This window comes from Drosophila montana, unplaced genomic scaffold, assembly GCF_035044405.1.
Source record: "Drosophila montana isolate Dmon_TW-CO22-7 unplaced genomic scaffold, ASM3504440v1 contig_2534_1, whole genome shotgun sequence".
In the NCBI taxonomy this organism is placed as follows: Eukaryota; Metazoa; Arthropoda; class Insecta; order Diptera; family Drosophilidae; genus Drosophila; species Drosophila montana.
The window spans coordinates 592,825-609,821 of NW_026997398.1; the positions used below are offsets into that span (position 1 = coordinate 592,825).

Below are 16,997 nucleotides of genomic sequence, written 5' to 3' on the forward strand. Positions count from 1 at the left end.
TTGGCAACCGAATTTCTTATCGATGTATCGATATGCAGTCAGAGCGAGAATCAACAGTGGGTTTGACTTATTGATCTGGCATCACTGCAACGCAAGCTCAGTGTTGAGCAGTGTCTCACTTAAGTACTGAAAACTAAAAAAAAACTGCGTGTGGAAAACGCTGGCAGCGCAGCGTTTTCAGTTAATTTTACGTGCGATATATTTGATTTATAATTGTTAACGTGCAGTGTGTTTATGCGTATGTTAAGTAAAAGTGCGAACTCAAGAAACAAACAAACATGTTATAATCGGCCTACGTAAAGTAGACAAACGTTGTTCTACTTTATCCACATAACGCGCACACGCACACAATCACTCACCCTCTCACACACACACACACGCGCGCTTTAGTTGCGCTGCCGCTGAGTGACAACAGCTGCCGCTGCCTCCTCTCTGCCTTTGTGGCGGTGGTGGTGGTGGTCCCGCAGTCAAAATGTCGGACATTAAGTAAGTTGCGTGAAAATGCAAATAATTGCAAAAAAAAAATGTATAAAAAAACGAATGTGATAAATACAAGGCCAAAGGCTACGGGCTTTTTTAATTATTGCAACTGCAGAAAGTGAAATGTGCAGCATTTTGATTGCACTTAAATGTACATTCATATACATACATACTGCATACACACACATGCATACGCTCGCATACACATATTTTCAAGGTATTTGCCTGCGGACGTATGTGCATGTGTGTGGGTTTGCGTGTGGGTGCAGAGCCCAGTAGAACCTGCGTGCCATGAAAAACATACAAAAACCAGCATACATACGCAGTGCATACAAAATTTGTGACTTTCTCCAAAGACATTTCTATACTAAGTAGTATCCGGAACTGTTCCATACGCACGTATTTTTTCATTGGTGTATATTTTTATCAAAATATCAGGGATATCAATAAAGAAAAGAAAAAAGTATTATCGATTATTGTGTGCAATGATTTGTCAGCATAAAACTCATTACTATAACTGTGACATTGGATACATTTTTTGGCAGTTCAAGAAAAATGAAGCACATCAAATTGGCTCAGCAAATGCAAACCTTGTAATTCATTTAAATTTAGCTGAAATCAAATAAAATCAAACATATACATATAATGAAAAATGAAGCAGTTGAAACTTTTGCTGCAAAGACATAAGGTTATAGAAGCGATATAATTTGATAAATTTGTCTCATTGCAGTGACGATCTGCTCAACTATGAGTTAGGCCTGGGCGATGACATTGATGACCAGGCGCTGCTTGGCGCCGATGAGGATGAGCTGCTGCTCTCCGATGAGGGTAAGTTGTTCAGTTTGTGTGTGTGTGCCAGGCGTTGTTAGTTCCTAGTTGACTGTTGTGTATTCGTTGCTCAGAGCTTGAAAAGGATGTGACCAGCGAGGTGAAGCAGCAGATGCGCGCCGAGGCCGAGGAATGGGCACAGGAGCAGCTGCGCAAGCACAAGGAACAGCAGGTGGCAGCAACAATCCAGCAGCAGAAGCAACAGCAGCAGCAGAAGGATATAATTGCCGTTGAAAATGCCGCTTCTGAGCCGCAGGCAGCAACCAAAGAAACCCGACTAAACCGCGATTTACCTAGCGCAACTGTTGTGGCTGCAGCCGAGACAACCACAGAGCAAACTGCTTGCGAAACAGCGCCCCAGGTCACTGAACTGGCTGCAGCCACATCGACAACAACATCAACAGCTGCAGCAACAGCAGCGGTCGGTGAGCAAATGCTGCACGAAGCGATTAGGAACCCAGAGACAGAGCACAGGTCCGCAACGCCAGCAACCGACAGCAGTCAGACTGTGAATAATGGCAGCAATGCTGCCAACAAAGTGGAGCACAAGCCGCAACCGGTACCAGTACCAGTACCGGTACCGGTACCGGTACCGGAACCGGAGCCAGAGGTAGGCGGTGCCAAAACACCTGGCGGTCCTGGGCCATCCTCACTGCTGGCCTCCTCGCAGGAGAGCTTGCCCAGCGCTAGCTCCGCCTCCGCATCAGCGCTACCCGATCCGCGCGAGGACGACGACGAGCGTGAGGAGCGCACCAATTTCAAAACGGCCAGCGAACGCTCCGACAACCAAAAACAGCAGCAGCAACAGCAACAACATTCGATGCAGCAACAGATGCAAAGGCGACACCATCTAGGTAAGTGCCCCAACATCTTGCCAATTGCCTGTGTATTTACCCCTTGTAATGCCACAAGATGTATATATTTGATCATGTCTGTCGGACGACTATGTCAAATAGCTCTTGCAGGTGAACTATTGATCGCATTTGGGATTTTGTATACATTTTGGATACATTAAGCAAAACTAAGCGTGCTTTACTATCGAGTAACATGTGAGCTCCATTTTAATCCCAACAGAATTCCATTTCATAAATTTGATAAAATATCGTTCAAAAGGAATATAATAACGTTCTAGATTTTTAGTTTCAAGCTGATTTCTTTATTTGATTGACTCTCAGAGCTAGACACCTGAAATTTTTTAATGAAGTTACCAAATGGTTAGACAGGGAATATTTTTTAAAATTCCACATGTAACTGTGAAAAATTGGTGAAAATTGTTGCTGTGAAACTTTTTTGATTAGCAACCGTTCGAACTCAAATTCTTTTTGAGAAATCCCCGTGAAGTTTAATTTGCGACGTGTTTAACACTTTTTCGGAAAATCGACCCCCAGGAAGGGTATTTCATCCATCCATGGAGGTCAGAAGTTGAATACGCTCGACTCGTTCATAAAGTAATCAATAGCAGCCGAAAAACCATGCAATGCCCGCTTTTAGTTTCCAATGGAATATTTCTAATATATATTTGTACATTATACTTTCAATATAAGAGAAGAGTTACATTAACATGCGACTACTTTATCATTTTGTTATTTGAGATATTTTAAGCAAACTTTGGCTTGGCGTTTCCGGGTTTTACCCTGCTCTTAACATAGATCAACATCGGAGAGCTATATAATATAGCTCTATAGGAAGGATCGATCGAAAGAATATGTTTTTGTCTGGAAAACTGTTCTTTGTTTAATGATATCTTCAGTCGACTGAGCAAAACAAGTAGCATAGAGTATATGTGTCTGCACATCTGTTAAGTGGCTTCAGGAGTATTTAATCATTGGCACTTCTGGCTAAAGGCTTCATTTCAGTTATTAATTTCATCTTTGGTCTTGTAGACAAACCGCGCATGGGCGGCTCGGGCGGTCCTCGCTTTATGGCAGCCAACAACAATAATAACAACAACCAGAATAATAATAAGCGCGTGATGGGCGCACGACATCATCTGCTGCGCAATCCTGGACCGCACATGTTCAATCCGCCGCGCATGCTGGGCGCGATGCCGATGGCCCGTTTCCTGATGCCGCCGGGTAATGCACATGCACATATGGCCACGTTGATGGCGGCACCGCCAGGTGTAATTGCAACGCCGGTGGCTGCTTGTATTTTGGCCACGGCCACGCCTCTAAATAGCCATCATCAGCTAACGGCGAGCGGCATGCAACAGCAGCAGCAGCAACAACAGCAACAACAAACACTAACACATAACAAAACTGCATTCATTCCAGGCCAATATGCACCACCACAACCACCGTCAACACCCACACAACAACAACAACAACAACAACAACAGCAACAACAACAACAGTCGCCATACACCACAAACAATGCAGGTCCTGTTCCCAACGTTGGTCCCTCTCCATCCCCGCATCTACACAATCCGCACATGCTCCACCAGCAACACAACAACAATAACAACAACAACAATAATAATAATAATAATAATGTTGGTGGTGGCGGTGGTCCCAACGGCTTGCCACCACCCCATCTATTGCCGCATCCGCACTCTCATTCGCATCCGCACGACCAGGTGCGCGTGGGCCTGCTGCAGCCTCCGTTGCCATTGCAATTGCCCTATGGCAATGCCGGATATCGCAATGGCGCCCTGCTTGGTCAGGGACCACATCCGCCGCCAGTTGCGCCACATTCGCCTGGGATGCGTCCACCGCCGCCCTATCGTAATGCACCGCCTCCCGGCTATGGTCCGCCGCATGGACCCGGCTCTGGACCTGGTCCTGGTCCTGGTCCGGGCGGTCCCGGGCCTGGCTATGAGCCGCATCTGGGCGGTCAGTATATGCGACCGCACAACGGCTGGCGGCCACAGGGCGATGCGCCTGGCTCGCGCATGCCACGGCCCCCATTGCAGGCATTGCCACAGCATTTGATGTCCAGCGGGCCCAGCTATATGAATGGCATGAATATGCGCGCTCCGCCCCCACATCTACAGCAACAGCAGCAGCAGCAGCCAAATCCTGGCCCGCCCGGCGCACCCACTCAAGCCCAACAGCAGGCAGCGGCACAGGCCTCTGTGCCTCCCGGTCCCGGCTCCCAGCAGCAGCAGCAACAACAGCAGCAGCAATCGGCGCCGCCATCAGCGGTACCGCGCGGCGTTGTCAGCAAGGTGCTGATCAATCCGAACTTCAAGGGCGGCGTCGAGGCGGCAACCAACAAGTTCATCAAGGAGACACACTTTGTGCCGGCCATCAATAGCGATGCGGAACTGCTGCGTCAGCAGGAGGAGTTCATCAACAAGAATCGCCAGTACTTTGAGAAGCGTCGCATGGAACGGTCACCGCCGCCGCCCAGTTCCAACTCAGCGGCGGCATCGTCTGGAGCGCAGGGCGAGCGACGGCGCAGTCGCACACGCAGCCGATCGCGAGGACGCAGCTACTCGCCGCTGCCGTCGTCTCTGAAGCGTACCGAGCGCGAACGTGAACGGGATCGCGATAGGGAGCGCGACAGGGAACGTGAGAGGGAGCGAGAGCGTGAACGTGAGAGGGAACGAGATCGGGAACGCGATCGTTATGGTAGCGGTAGCGGAGGCGGAGGAGGAGGCAGTGGTGTAGCACGTCCAACAGCCGGCGGTGGCAGCAATCGTGGCTATCGGCGTGCCGCCAGCAGAGAGCGCGACGAGAATCGCAGTGGAACCGGTGCCGCAGCGCCAAAACGACGTCGCAGCGGCTCACCAAATGCGCCGCGCAATCCCTTCTCGGGCGAGCCGCGCAATCGGCCCGCCGAGAGCAGCGCCAGTGGCGCTCGCATCTTGGTAAGTGCTTCATTTAAGCGCAAGCTTATTTCTGTTCGGCTTGCTCACATAGTCACGAATTTACAGCCCAGCGACGAGGACGAGGAGACGCGCGCCTATCGCCTCGAGATCGAGAAGCAGAAGCAGTTGCGCGAGAAGATCATGCGTGACAAGGAGCTGAAACGGCGACGCGCCGCCGAGGAGAAACTGCATGAGGTGAGCGCATATATTTTCTTTTATTCCCCTTTCCGCTCATTTTCCACAGTGAGTTGCATGTGAAAGTTGCATAAAGTTCTAATATAGCCATTTAACGTTATGTTTGGAGCCAATCGGAAAATGCCCAATTTTTTTCCCACCTCCCGCCCTACCGAATACAAAATACGACCATATGCTAAGATTATCAGAAGACTTTATATGAGGTAGAGAAGAACAGTTCATGCGAGGCATAGTTAGTTGAGCAAAATTGAAGCGATAAAGGTGTTAGTCTAGTAGGGATAGAGCAATTAAATTGGCTATTTAACTCAGAAGATTCGATTTCAGCAGTAATTAGTTTACGAATAAATATTACACCAAGCATGGTAAGGAAGGAAGATGAATCATCAGAAGTCTGCTGGAGTATGACAGTAACCGCCCATCAGGCTCCCAATTTAAACCACGAAAAGCAAACAACAAGAATTATTTCTGCACGGATTCAGTTCTGTCTTGATGGATAGAATATTGTGGTGACCAGATACATGGGGTATACTTAAGCATAGCTCGTACCAAAGATATATAAAGGGTCTTTGTCGTGTACGGAACGTCAAACTCCTTCGACCATCGCTTGATGAAGCCCAAAACAATTCTGGCCTTATTGACCACGGTCTTAACAAGAGAGTCGAATTTAAGCTATCTTACTTAAGCTATCAAGGATTTAAAAAACCAATTGAAAGTCATTAGCTTACATTTGGAGCAGTTTAAATTTAAGACAGCAAACTTCACCAAGGCTGGCACGCATCAATGTCGGCTTGTAAAAGATAACATGATTAAAGAATCAAAATCCTTAAATCAATTTGCTTTAAAACGAGCTCAAAATCAAAACATGCGCTGCTAATATTTGATTATGCGATAAGTGTGCAACATCTCTTAAGTTTTTGTGGTCCAAAATCGGAAGGAAACTAGCTTCTAATTAGACAATTGCATAAAATATGGCGGATCTTATATATAGCATAAATCCCTCGCCCTGCAGGAAAAGCGCGCCGAGCAGCACAGTCCGGCACCACGTGAGGATCAAGAGGCAGTCGGTGGACAGGCGGCGAGCACAGCGCCGAGCAGCGCACAAAAACAGCGTCAGGCAGCGATGGGCAACGAGCGCAAGGTTATCTCCCTGAAGCGTCGCGATGACCTCGAGGCGAGCACCGGCCGCGGCAGCAGCCGGCACCAGTTGCAGCAGGTGCAGCAGCCAGCTACGGGACGCAAACAGCTAACGGCGGCAAAGATTGCACCGGAGGCGAAGCGCAGCATAACCGATCATTTGGCGCCATCGAGCAAACAGCAGCAGCAGCAGGCGCAGCTAGCTGGAGCAGCGATGTCAGATCGAGCCGCTGGCGGCACACCGCCCACAAGCAGCAGCAGCAGCAAGGGCACGCTGCGCCTGGGCACGCCCAGCGACGATGAGGTGGAGCTGGACTACGACGATGACGGTCTGCTGCTGGACGAGGAGGAGGATCGGCTGCTGGCGACGCCATCGCCGCCACCGCCGCAGTTGCGGGCAATTAAGCGGTCCGCCACACCGGAGCTGCTGGTGGTCAAGCGCAATCACAAAATTGTGCGCAGCAGCGGCGCGACGTCGGCGTCGAGCGCCAGCTTTGGACCAGGCCAACGGCGTGTGGTCCTCAAACCGACCTCCAGCAATGGCAGCAGCGGGGGCGGTGGCGGCGGCGGTGGCGGCTCCGAGCAGCAATCCTCGCACAGCAGCAGCGGCGGCGGCGGCGGCAACAGGCAACGAGAGCGTCGCCAGCGCGAGGAGCAGCTAACGCAACGGAAGGGCGGCAGCAGCAGCAGCAGCGCTGGGCCATCTGGAGCTGGTGGCGGCATCTTTGATCGTTTGGAAAAGCGACAGGCTTCAACCGGAGGAGGAGGAGGCAGCGGCAGCGGCAGTGGCGGCAAACAACGCAGCAAAGCGCCAACGCGAATTGTCCTCAAGCATGATTAAGCCGCAGCAGCAGTTTACTCGGCGGCAGGCGACGACGCCTCCAAGAACTAATCCGTAAATCGCCCTAAGCCCTAATGCGTATTAAGCATCTATAGAAGATTATATGTATGTAAAGATAAAGATGTAGTCATCTGCAGCGGATCAAGCGAGACAGCGGCGGCGACTGCCGGCCAGAGGCTGCTGCAGCAGAGATCTGTCGTGGCGAGGCGAGGCGAGGCTTGGCTTAGACTAAGCGCAGATTTATTAATGTTTTTTTTCTTAATGTTTAATCCCAACAACAACAACAGCTAATTGGCTATACGTATTTTTCATACAACACCTTTTAATTATAATTGTATATATATATACACACACACACACACTCACACACATACACACACACAAGAAGCATTATTAAAAAGAAAAGAGAAAAGAAAAAGGAAAATCTGAAAATTTGACAAGCGTCGCAGCAGGAAAAACGGAACAGAAAGCTTAGGCCTAAGTAAAATTATTAACCGCTTGATGATAAACAAAAAAAAAAAACAAAAATTATATTAGTAATTATTCACTGAATACGATGATGTTGACGATAGGGATTAACAAATATATATAAATATATATATATATCTTATATACATATATGTGTATGTATAGCATTAAGCATAAACTTAACTGTAACTGTACAAAACAAAAACAAAAACAAAAAACACAAAAACTAGGACTAAATTATATGCATCTCTACGCTAAATATTTATATATATATATACCATAAATATACATATATATATATATGTATATATAAATAAATTGACATTTTTTTGTTAACCCTCTGATATCTCAAAAGCCCAACTTGATAACGACCACGCCCATGCCACGAAACTTGTATTTGTATTTAATTTAATTTAAATTAATTATATCATACAATAGACTAATTTAATAATTAATTCAACAATTCGCGCGCTTCAAGCGCCGCAGCTGGACAGATACACACACACACACACACACACACACAAACACACAAACACATACACACAATATTTAGTTGCATGACTATACAAATTACTATCTATTAATAACTGTATAATCGATATTAATAACTAGAGTTAAGATATATTACATACATATACACATATAGACATATATACTAGTCTTAAGTCACGTAAAGATTTTATATGACCAGACGCAACAAGCGAATATTATGTTTAACTTTGCTTTTACTATCGATTTTTTTTTTTTTTGTTTCTAGTTATATAAAACTACAAAATAATAGTAATAGATGCTGAGTTTCTTAAAGTGTATACTTTTTATTTGATTTCACTTGTTTTCCTGACTGTACTGAAATTATTCTGTCTGTGCTTTTGTCTATGTTCATGTTTGTGTTATTTGTATTTGTACGTCGGCTCCAATTCAGATCCTGCTCCCCTTTTGCTGTCGTGTTGTGGCCTCCATAATAATCCATATTAAAACAACAAAAAAACAAAAAAAACCAAAAACAAAAGATATGAAAAAAAATATGTGTCTCCAAAACTGCGGAGCACAAAAAAGCATTACCATAATGGCCTGTTAAAAGTTAGGGAAATCCGTTAGAACCGCAATATAATGCAGTTTTTTCTGTTCCTGGAAAAAAAAAAACCAATCCGAAAATGCAAAAAATCAATAAAATTAATGAAAATAGACATACTTAAAGATACATATATATACTTATATAAACATAAGGCTATAACTAATATTAAGTTTTGATGTTCATGCAACACGCACGCATACATACATGCACATGCACACATGCGTGTGCTTCTGTGTGTGTGTGTGTGAGTGTGTGTGTGTGTGTATGTGTGTGTGTATGTGGCGCCTGCAAAGCCATAGAGAAAATTACATAAAGAAAATATAGATATCAGATAAAACTGTTAAATTATTGCAAATTTAAATTTAAAATCCAAACAAAATCAATACAAAAAAAAAAACATTTTATTTCAATTTTAATGCAATTAACTAAAGATAAACTGTATAATTAGCGAAATAGAAGCAAAGAAAAAATTATAGGCATAAGCTAAAAACTAGTTTTAAGCTTAAAGAGATTTAAATTAAATTTAATTTAAGCTTAACTAAAAACAATATTTAAATCACAATTATTCAAATATATATTTATACATATTTATATGTATATGTTTATATATATACATGTATGCATATATGTATATATATTGTATTTAAAATATTATATATATATAATAAAATCTTGAGATTTATATAAGCTTAGAAATTGTGTAAGAGCTAAAAAAAAAAGCCCTGGCAAATCTTAAATATATACATAAATACTTTATTTATATATATATATATTTAGCTGTGAGAAATATTCTCAAAATGTTTAAAACTTTTTTTTCTTGTTTTAGCTTAATTGAAGCGTCATTTTCGATTTGCCCAGACCCTATATATATATATATAGATATATTGTAAGGCTTTAAAGAAGAAAAAAAAAAACATAACTGATTGAATGCATGCAAATTGTGTGCTTCATGAATGTGTGTGTTTTTTTTTTTAATAATAATTTTTTTTGTGAATTTATAAAATGTTCAAATCTAAAAAAATGCTAAATACCACATACAAGTAGTGTCCCTGTGTGTGTGTGTGTGTGTTTCGTGTGTGTGTTAGTAAAAGAAAAGTCTTAAAACAGAAACGCATACAAAACTTATAAATATTCAATAATACACTACACACATACTAAAAATACGAATATATATATTTATATATATATATATATAGATATATATATATAGATATATATATATAAATTATGAACTAATAAAATCGAAAGTATATTGCATATATATATATAATATACCTATTACCTTAAAAAACAAGCCTGTATATATATAACTCTGTGCATAATTCCTTTACAAAAACAAAACGAAAAACTAACGAGTAAGAGAAACGAATAGAAACGAATTCCTAAAAAAAAAGAAAAAAAAAACTAAAAACACTCGTTGAAATCGTAGAGGACTTAAGTATTCCAAGTAAACCAAACGAGTCTGTGATTAATTTTGATATATTTAAATTATGATTATGATTATTCTTAATTACGTTTACACAATTCCATAAGCCTTAGTTCTAATTGTTTAAATCTATCTCACACGTTTCGTAAAGTATACTTTTTATTATTTCTTAAGCGAAACAAAAACAAATCTAGAAACTAAGCACAACCAACAACTTAAAACCAAATACGTTGCTTAATAAGTACTCAAATTCCCGCACATCCATTCACATTCACACACAAATTCCATATATATATATATATATATATATACACACACAGACACATACTATACTATATCTATTTAAATGGTAAATTATGTGTTGTCCATAGTTACAATTGAAAAGTGCACACACACATAAATGTGATAAGCAAAAACAAATCTAGTTGATATTATGTGTAAGTAGATCTAATAATTTTGATTTTTCCATTTCCATTCTATTCTACATATATTTCTCCTCTTTTATTTTTGTTTTTTTTTGCCGATGCTCAAACACATTTCGAATAATTGTAAATCAGCCTCATATATTCACATCGAATATTTCTCTTTTACGCATCAAAAACTCATTTTCGAAAACGATTTCGATATCGATTTGGCTTTCAGGTGACATAACCTCGAAAGTAGCAACTATTTTCTTGATCCAATTGGGAAATTGAATTTCTTATATAAATGTGTACAGCACAAAACAATGCTAAGACGATGAAATTGTTATAAACTTGGTTAATTCGTTGTGTGCACGATTAAACGTACATATATATACATATATATATATATACACATATTTATTATTTAAGATTATGTGTCTACGATTTGTAGAGCCTAACTAGTCTAGCTTTTAACTTAGTCGTATTTATTTAATTTGTTATATTTTGTTACTGACTTGATTTGTTTAATTGTTGTACAAGCCGCGCCCCCACTCAATCCATTTCCCATACAAGTTTGTTTTTTTTTTTTCCAACATTTATGCAAATGATACAAATATTAACCTAACCTCAAAGTTTGTAGCCTGGCCAATGCGAGCGTCGACTATCTCTTTCCCTCTGCTGGCACTTGGCTAACGCTTGGCTACTCTAGTCTGTGGCTGGGCTGCTGTCTCGTGCGGCTAGCTCCGTCTCGTTCGCACCCGTTGCCATTAAGTTAATTTTAAAATTGTCGCCATAAAACGAAAACAAACCATAAACTAATTTTCTTTCAGCACGAAATTCTGTACAAAAAACGCGATGAAAAAACGTACAAAAACCAAAAACGAATACGAAAACAAAAACAAAAACAAAAAGAAATAAACAAAAACCAATTATGAGAGAAAAGAGCTAATTGCAAAATGCAAAATTATGATCAAAATCAAAGAAAACAAACAAATAAAATGAGAAACAAAGAAAATACATTGCATAGTTCAAAATGAATGCCATACGAAGGACTACGGCGCGCAGCTTGCTAAAGAAGAAGACTTAATAAAACTGATATATACAACCGATCTATATATATGTACATATGCATATATGCACGCATGGGCGCTGGATGCTTGCATATATACATATGTATGTGTGTGTACATGTATATTTTTTACAGCATTCCAATTGCATATTGTGTTTTCATTTCGAATTCCCAACCACTTACAGTCAGTCCCAAAGGCAGCTAAGCAACGATCATTAGGGATTGACTCTATATAGGCCATTATGGCCTTTGATTGGGCCTATATGGGTTGCAATATATATTATAACAGGAATAATGTTGCCAGCTTTAGATGCCAAATTGATCAAGAGGCCGAACCATGAACAACGAGCCAAGCCTCGTGCAAATCTCATGAGATTTGACCAAGTTATGGGGCTGGGAAAGTTTGACCTATGTCTATATAGGATATTTGAGGGTACCAATTTCAGATGAATTTTGACCAAGAATAATGTTGCCAGATTTAGATGCCAAACTGATTTTGTATATACATACATATGTATGTATGCATATATGAATGTATTCATGTGAATGAATATGCATTCGTGTATGAATGAATGATTAAATGAATGTGTGTATGCAATTATGTATGTATGTAATTATGTATGTATGTATGTTTGTGCGTGTGTGTATGTAATTATGTATGCGTTTATATGTATGTATGCATGTTAATTGTCTTATATACCAATAGGAGATCAATTTGTCTTGTTGCGCGGCAAATTTAAATAAGAAAACGTATTTATCAAGGCTGCTCTCCTCCTCGATTCTCAAAAATGTAAGTAAGGCCTGCAGGCTTCGCCTATGAATTAGGCGCAGGCGGCTTCAACGCTGAAAGCTGAGGAGCCGGAGGAGCGTCAAGGGGGCGGAGCAGGAGGCGTAGGTATGTATGTAGGTAGGTATGTAGGTAGGTATGTATGTATGCAGGTAGGTATGTATGTATGCAGGTATGTATGTATGTATGTATGTATGTATGCAGGTATGTATGTATGTATGTATGTATGTATGTATGTATGTATGTATGTATGTATGTATGTATGTATGTATGTATGTATGTATGTATGTATGTATGTATGTATGTATGTATGTATGTATGTATGTATGTATGTATGTATGTATGTATGTATGTATGTATGTATGTATGTATGTATGTATGTATGTATGTATGTATGTATGTATGTATGCAGGTAGGTATGTATGTATGTATGTATGTATGTATGTATGTATGTATGTATGTATGTATGTATGTATGTATGTATGTATGTATGTATGTATGTATGTATGTATGTATGTATGTATGTATGTATGTATGTATGTATGTATGTATGTATGTATGTATGTATGTATGTATGTATGTATGTATGTATGTATGTATGTATGTATGTATGTATGTATGTAGGTAGGTAGGTAGGTAGGTATGCATGTATGTATGTATGTGTGTGTATGTATATATGTGTATGTGTGTATATATATATATGTGTGTGTGTGTGTGTGTGTGTGTGTGTGTGTATGTATGTGTGTGTGTGTGTGCATATATGTATGTGTATGTATTTTCACATGAATATTGACCAAGAATCAAATAAATTCTCTCAAAGATCTTTGAAAATGTGTTTTAAACCGGTCGGATGGTAAACAAGAAAAGTTTCATACAAACGTTTTTCGCTATTTTTCCGCACATACGGGTGGAATTCTCCGAAACCCCGTCTCAACGTCCACCTTCATCACATGAGGTAACTAGTTCTAACGGTTTGTCAGTCAGGACAAACGGTTTTATATAATGAGCTGATAATAAAAACTGACTGACGAATTCTATATATAATATATTTATTATTATTATTACCTTCTAGGCATATGTCTAGGAATCATTAAGAAAGTCGCAACTGTTGCCATTGGTAGATATCTGATAAAAACATGCAAGTTTTCTAAACAGAAACTTATTCTTTCCTTTCTATAAAAATGTGTGGTATATTGGTCCCATCTTGTGCAGATTATAACTCGTGTATGCCCAGTTTCTTCAAGACATTTTTAAAAGGCTATAAACCTTTGGTTACAAGATGGGTAGAAAGGTATCATAATGAAGAGGAATATGTTTAATCATAACGCCTTTCCTCCTGATATTGGTTTAGGTCTTTAAAAGCATTTAACCAGAAATTGGAAGAATTCGAATAATAATTATACATTTAATACTAGCTATATAATATATAATGATACGATCCGTAAGATTGCGGCTGTTGATACTGATCAGGAATATATATATGTATAATATGCATAAGGTGTATATGTCAACTTCTAAGTGAGAAACATGACATAATTTTAATGCCCACTGGAAGGGTATGATAACATGGAAGAATTTAGAGACATTCATCCATAATTTGGAGAAATTTAATTAAGAGTTACATATTGAATACAATAATTACCCACAATTAATCTGAATTAAAATTTTATAGATAAGTTTTAAAGGAAAACCCTTCGCAGTCCTTTCGGAGAAAGAAATATCAAAAATAAAATACGCGCGTGTCGTTGACATAGTTTTCGAAGTGTTTTGGTTTTCGGATATTGTTGGGAAACTCTGAATTATGATCGCTGCGAACTTGACGTTCGATCACTGTCAAGACAATGCCACGACAATTTATGCTCGCTTCGCTCTTCTCACACATCGCTGAGAGACACGACAAAAGATTTATGAAAATGTCATATATGGCTTTTAGACCCAGACAGACAGGCCTCAGGCATTGTTCGCGCTTCTAACGATTTATTGAAATTCGCTCAACTGGCAAAATTGGTGGGCATAGCAAAAAGGGGGCTTCGATTGAGAGCCGCATCCAATTATGCTATCAATGTCTGTCTCAACTGGCAACAGGCAAAGCAAAGCGCAATTTCAACTAAATATTTTCAGTTAGCTGTCATTTGGAGGAAAACGCAGTAGACAGCAGCTATGTTATACCCTATAGTCGGAGCAGGCGACATGAGTTTGCCTACATAATTCGCCTAATTCCGAATATCGATTCGGTAACGGTTCGGACAGTTGAAATGTTACCTACTGAGCCAAGGCGACTTCTTAGTCAAATTTCATGTCAAAAAGTATTTTTAATCCGAATTCGGAATTCGTGAGTAACAAACATTCCGAAACACTTCGAACGGCGTCGAATTGCGCTTCTAATTACTCCGAAACACTTTGAACTACTCTGATGCATTCCGAACTACTCCGATTCTTACGCCTGAAACGCGCTTCGAACCGGTTTAATGTTAACCTTTAATGTTGATCGTTATTCAAAATATCTTCATCCACGAAGTGAAGAGTGGAAATGATAAAACCGATTTTGCTTGCCTGTTTCCATATACATACATATTATTACTCCGATTATTATATACTCCGATTCTGGCCCTGGACATGAGCATTAATATTATTTATATTATATTATATTATTTAGCCTTAGTTTATATATATATACATATATAATAGCTTATCTGATCGCTCAGCTTAAATAAATTTATATATATTTGTTCTTTTTGCTTTCTTTAAGCGAGCAAAATCCAGACTTTTTATCTCAGTGTATACATAACCTCAAAAGTCATACACAAATCAAGTTAGGTTTAAGTTTTATGATATTACGTGATACAATCGCATTGTCAATGTTTAAGTCTTGGTAAATGATGTCTGGTATATGTATAAAAAATTCCCAGACCCCTTATCAATACCATTTCCCTATGATCTATTGTACCATTGCCTGAAATGTGAAGCATATAATTTTGTTCAGTGTATCAAAATGTAATGAAGCCCTTCAGATTTGGTTACAGGGTAGCTGCTTGTTTCGAGCATTTCAAGTTGTAGCTCGAATCGAGAGGGGCGTGGTGGGGCGGTTAATTCGATTGACAGTACACACACACACACACTCGCACACCCTCGCACACACTCGCCCAAAATTGATGTTTGTTGCAAATTTGATTTGACTTTCCTTAGCTGCAGTTGCTGCTGCTGCAGTCAGTCGCTTTCTCAGGGCCAAGTCCAAGTGTGTGAGCTGTCTACGCGGCGCTGCCGTCCGAGGTTTCTGAGTTTTTCGCACAAGAATTATGCCCACATAAATGGATAATTGTGTGAAACTTCTTAAAAAACAAAAAAAGACAACAAAAAAAAAATGCAATTATCAAGAAAAGAAAAAAAACCAACAACACACTGCAATTATGCAAAGTGCAAGTTCAACGCCAAGCATCAAGGCATTCACTTCATTAAGTTTTTCATTACAATTTTCTTGGCCAACGCCCCGCCCCGCCCCGCCCAACCGTCCCCTCTGTCCCGCCTGTCGCCCTTAGCCGCTTCATTTGCTGACGCTTGGAAATTGACTGCGGTTCGAATTGCTCAGCTTTTGCTGCTGTTTTTTTTTGTAAGACGTTGTTCAATTATAATTAAAAATGGGTTTGTAAATATAATTGGTGGGCGTGCGAAATGTGACGGCGAATGAGCCAACGTTGTTGTTGTTCGTGATTTGCTAGCTGAATTAGAACAACGCAATTGCTGTTCAGCTGTTTAGTCAGACAGGCCGACGCCCAGTTCAAATCGCAGTTTGCACTTTGCCAAAAATGTACATATATTTCAAGAATCACAATAACTTAGAATTATGTACGAGTCGGAGCTGCCCGGCGAGGTGATACCCTATAAATACATGCATATATCTTCTTCATTCTGCATTCCTGACTAAGTTCGGACTTTATGGTCCGATCTTCTTCCCTCAGCCACGCAGCGTGACAAATGCATTCCTGATTAACTTCGGACCTTATGGTCCGATCTTTTTGAAATTTTCAGTGCTTAAATATGGCATACTAACAGTGTGTTAAGTGTGACTGTGTAAATTATGCAAGTAGAACAATTTTGGGGTATATAGTAGCTCCAAAGGCAAAAACCCTCAAATTGGATACTTATCGATCTAATGTAAGTGGGAGAGAGGTAAGCGAAAAGAAAAAGGTATCATATAGAAAAATCCCAAAATTTGAATTTCAAGTAGATGGACGGACAGACAGCTGGTCTTGACTGGATTGGCTCAGCTTCTGGTCGCCTGATCAAGAATATATCAGCTTTATGGCATCAAAGACGCTTGCTTCTGCATGTTACAGACATTTGCTTGGAACCCATATACCCTCTTTGCCTATATACCATATTTAAGCAGGTCTTAAAAGGCAACCAAATGGCTTAAAAATGTTTTAGCCCAAAAGGCCTAACGGTACACTCAGCCAGGTTGTAAATCTTACACTTGGCGAA

At 40.5% G+C, this 16,997-nt stretch overlaps 1 protein-coding gene across 1 annotated transcript; it reads left to right on the forward strand.

The window, feature by feature from the left end:
- The first annotated feature begins 113 nt into the window (after positions 1-113).
- Positions 114-7,843, forward strand: LOC135428798 (arginine-glutamic acid dipeptide repeats protein). Its single transcript, XM_064682904.1, has 7 exons — positions 114-486; positions 1,211-1,308; positions 1,383-2,162; positions 3,192-3,383; positions 3,582-5,119; positions 5,186-5,314; positions 6,324-7,843. Exons 1-7 carry the CDS (start codon positions 473-475, stop codon positions 7,287-7,289), a joined length of 3,717 nt encoding a protein of 1,238 aa, XP_064538974.1. The 5' UTR covers positions 114-472; the 3' UTR covers positions 7,290-7,843.
- Positions 7,844-16,997: the final 9,154 nt, after the last annotated feature.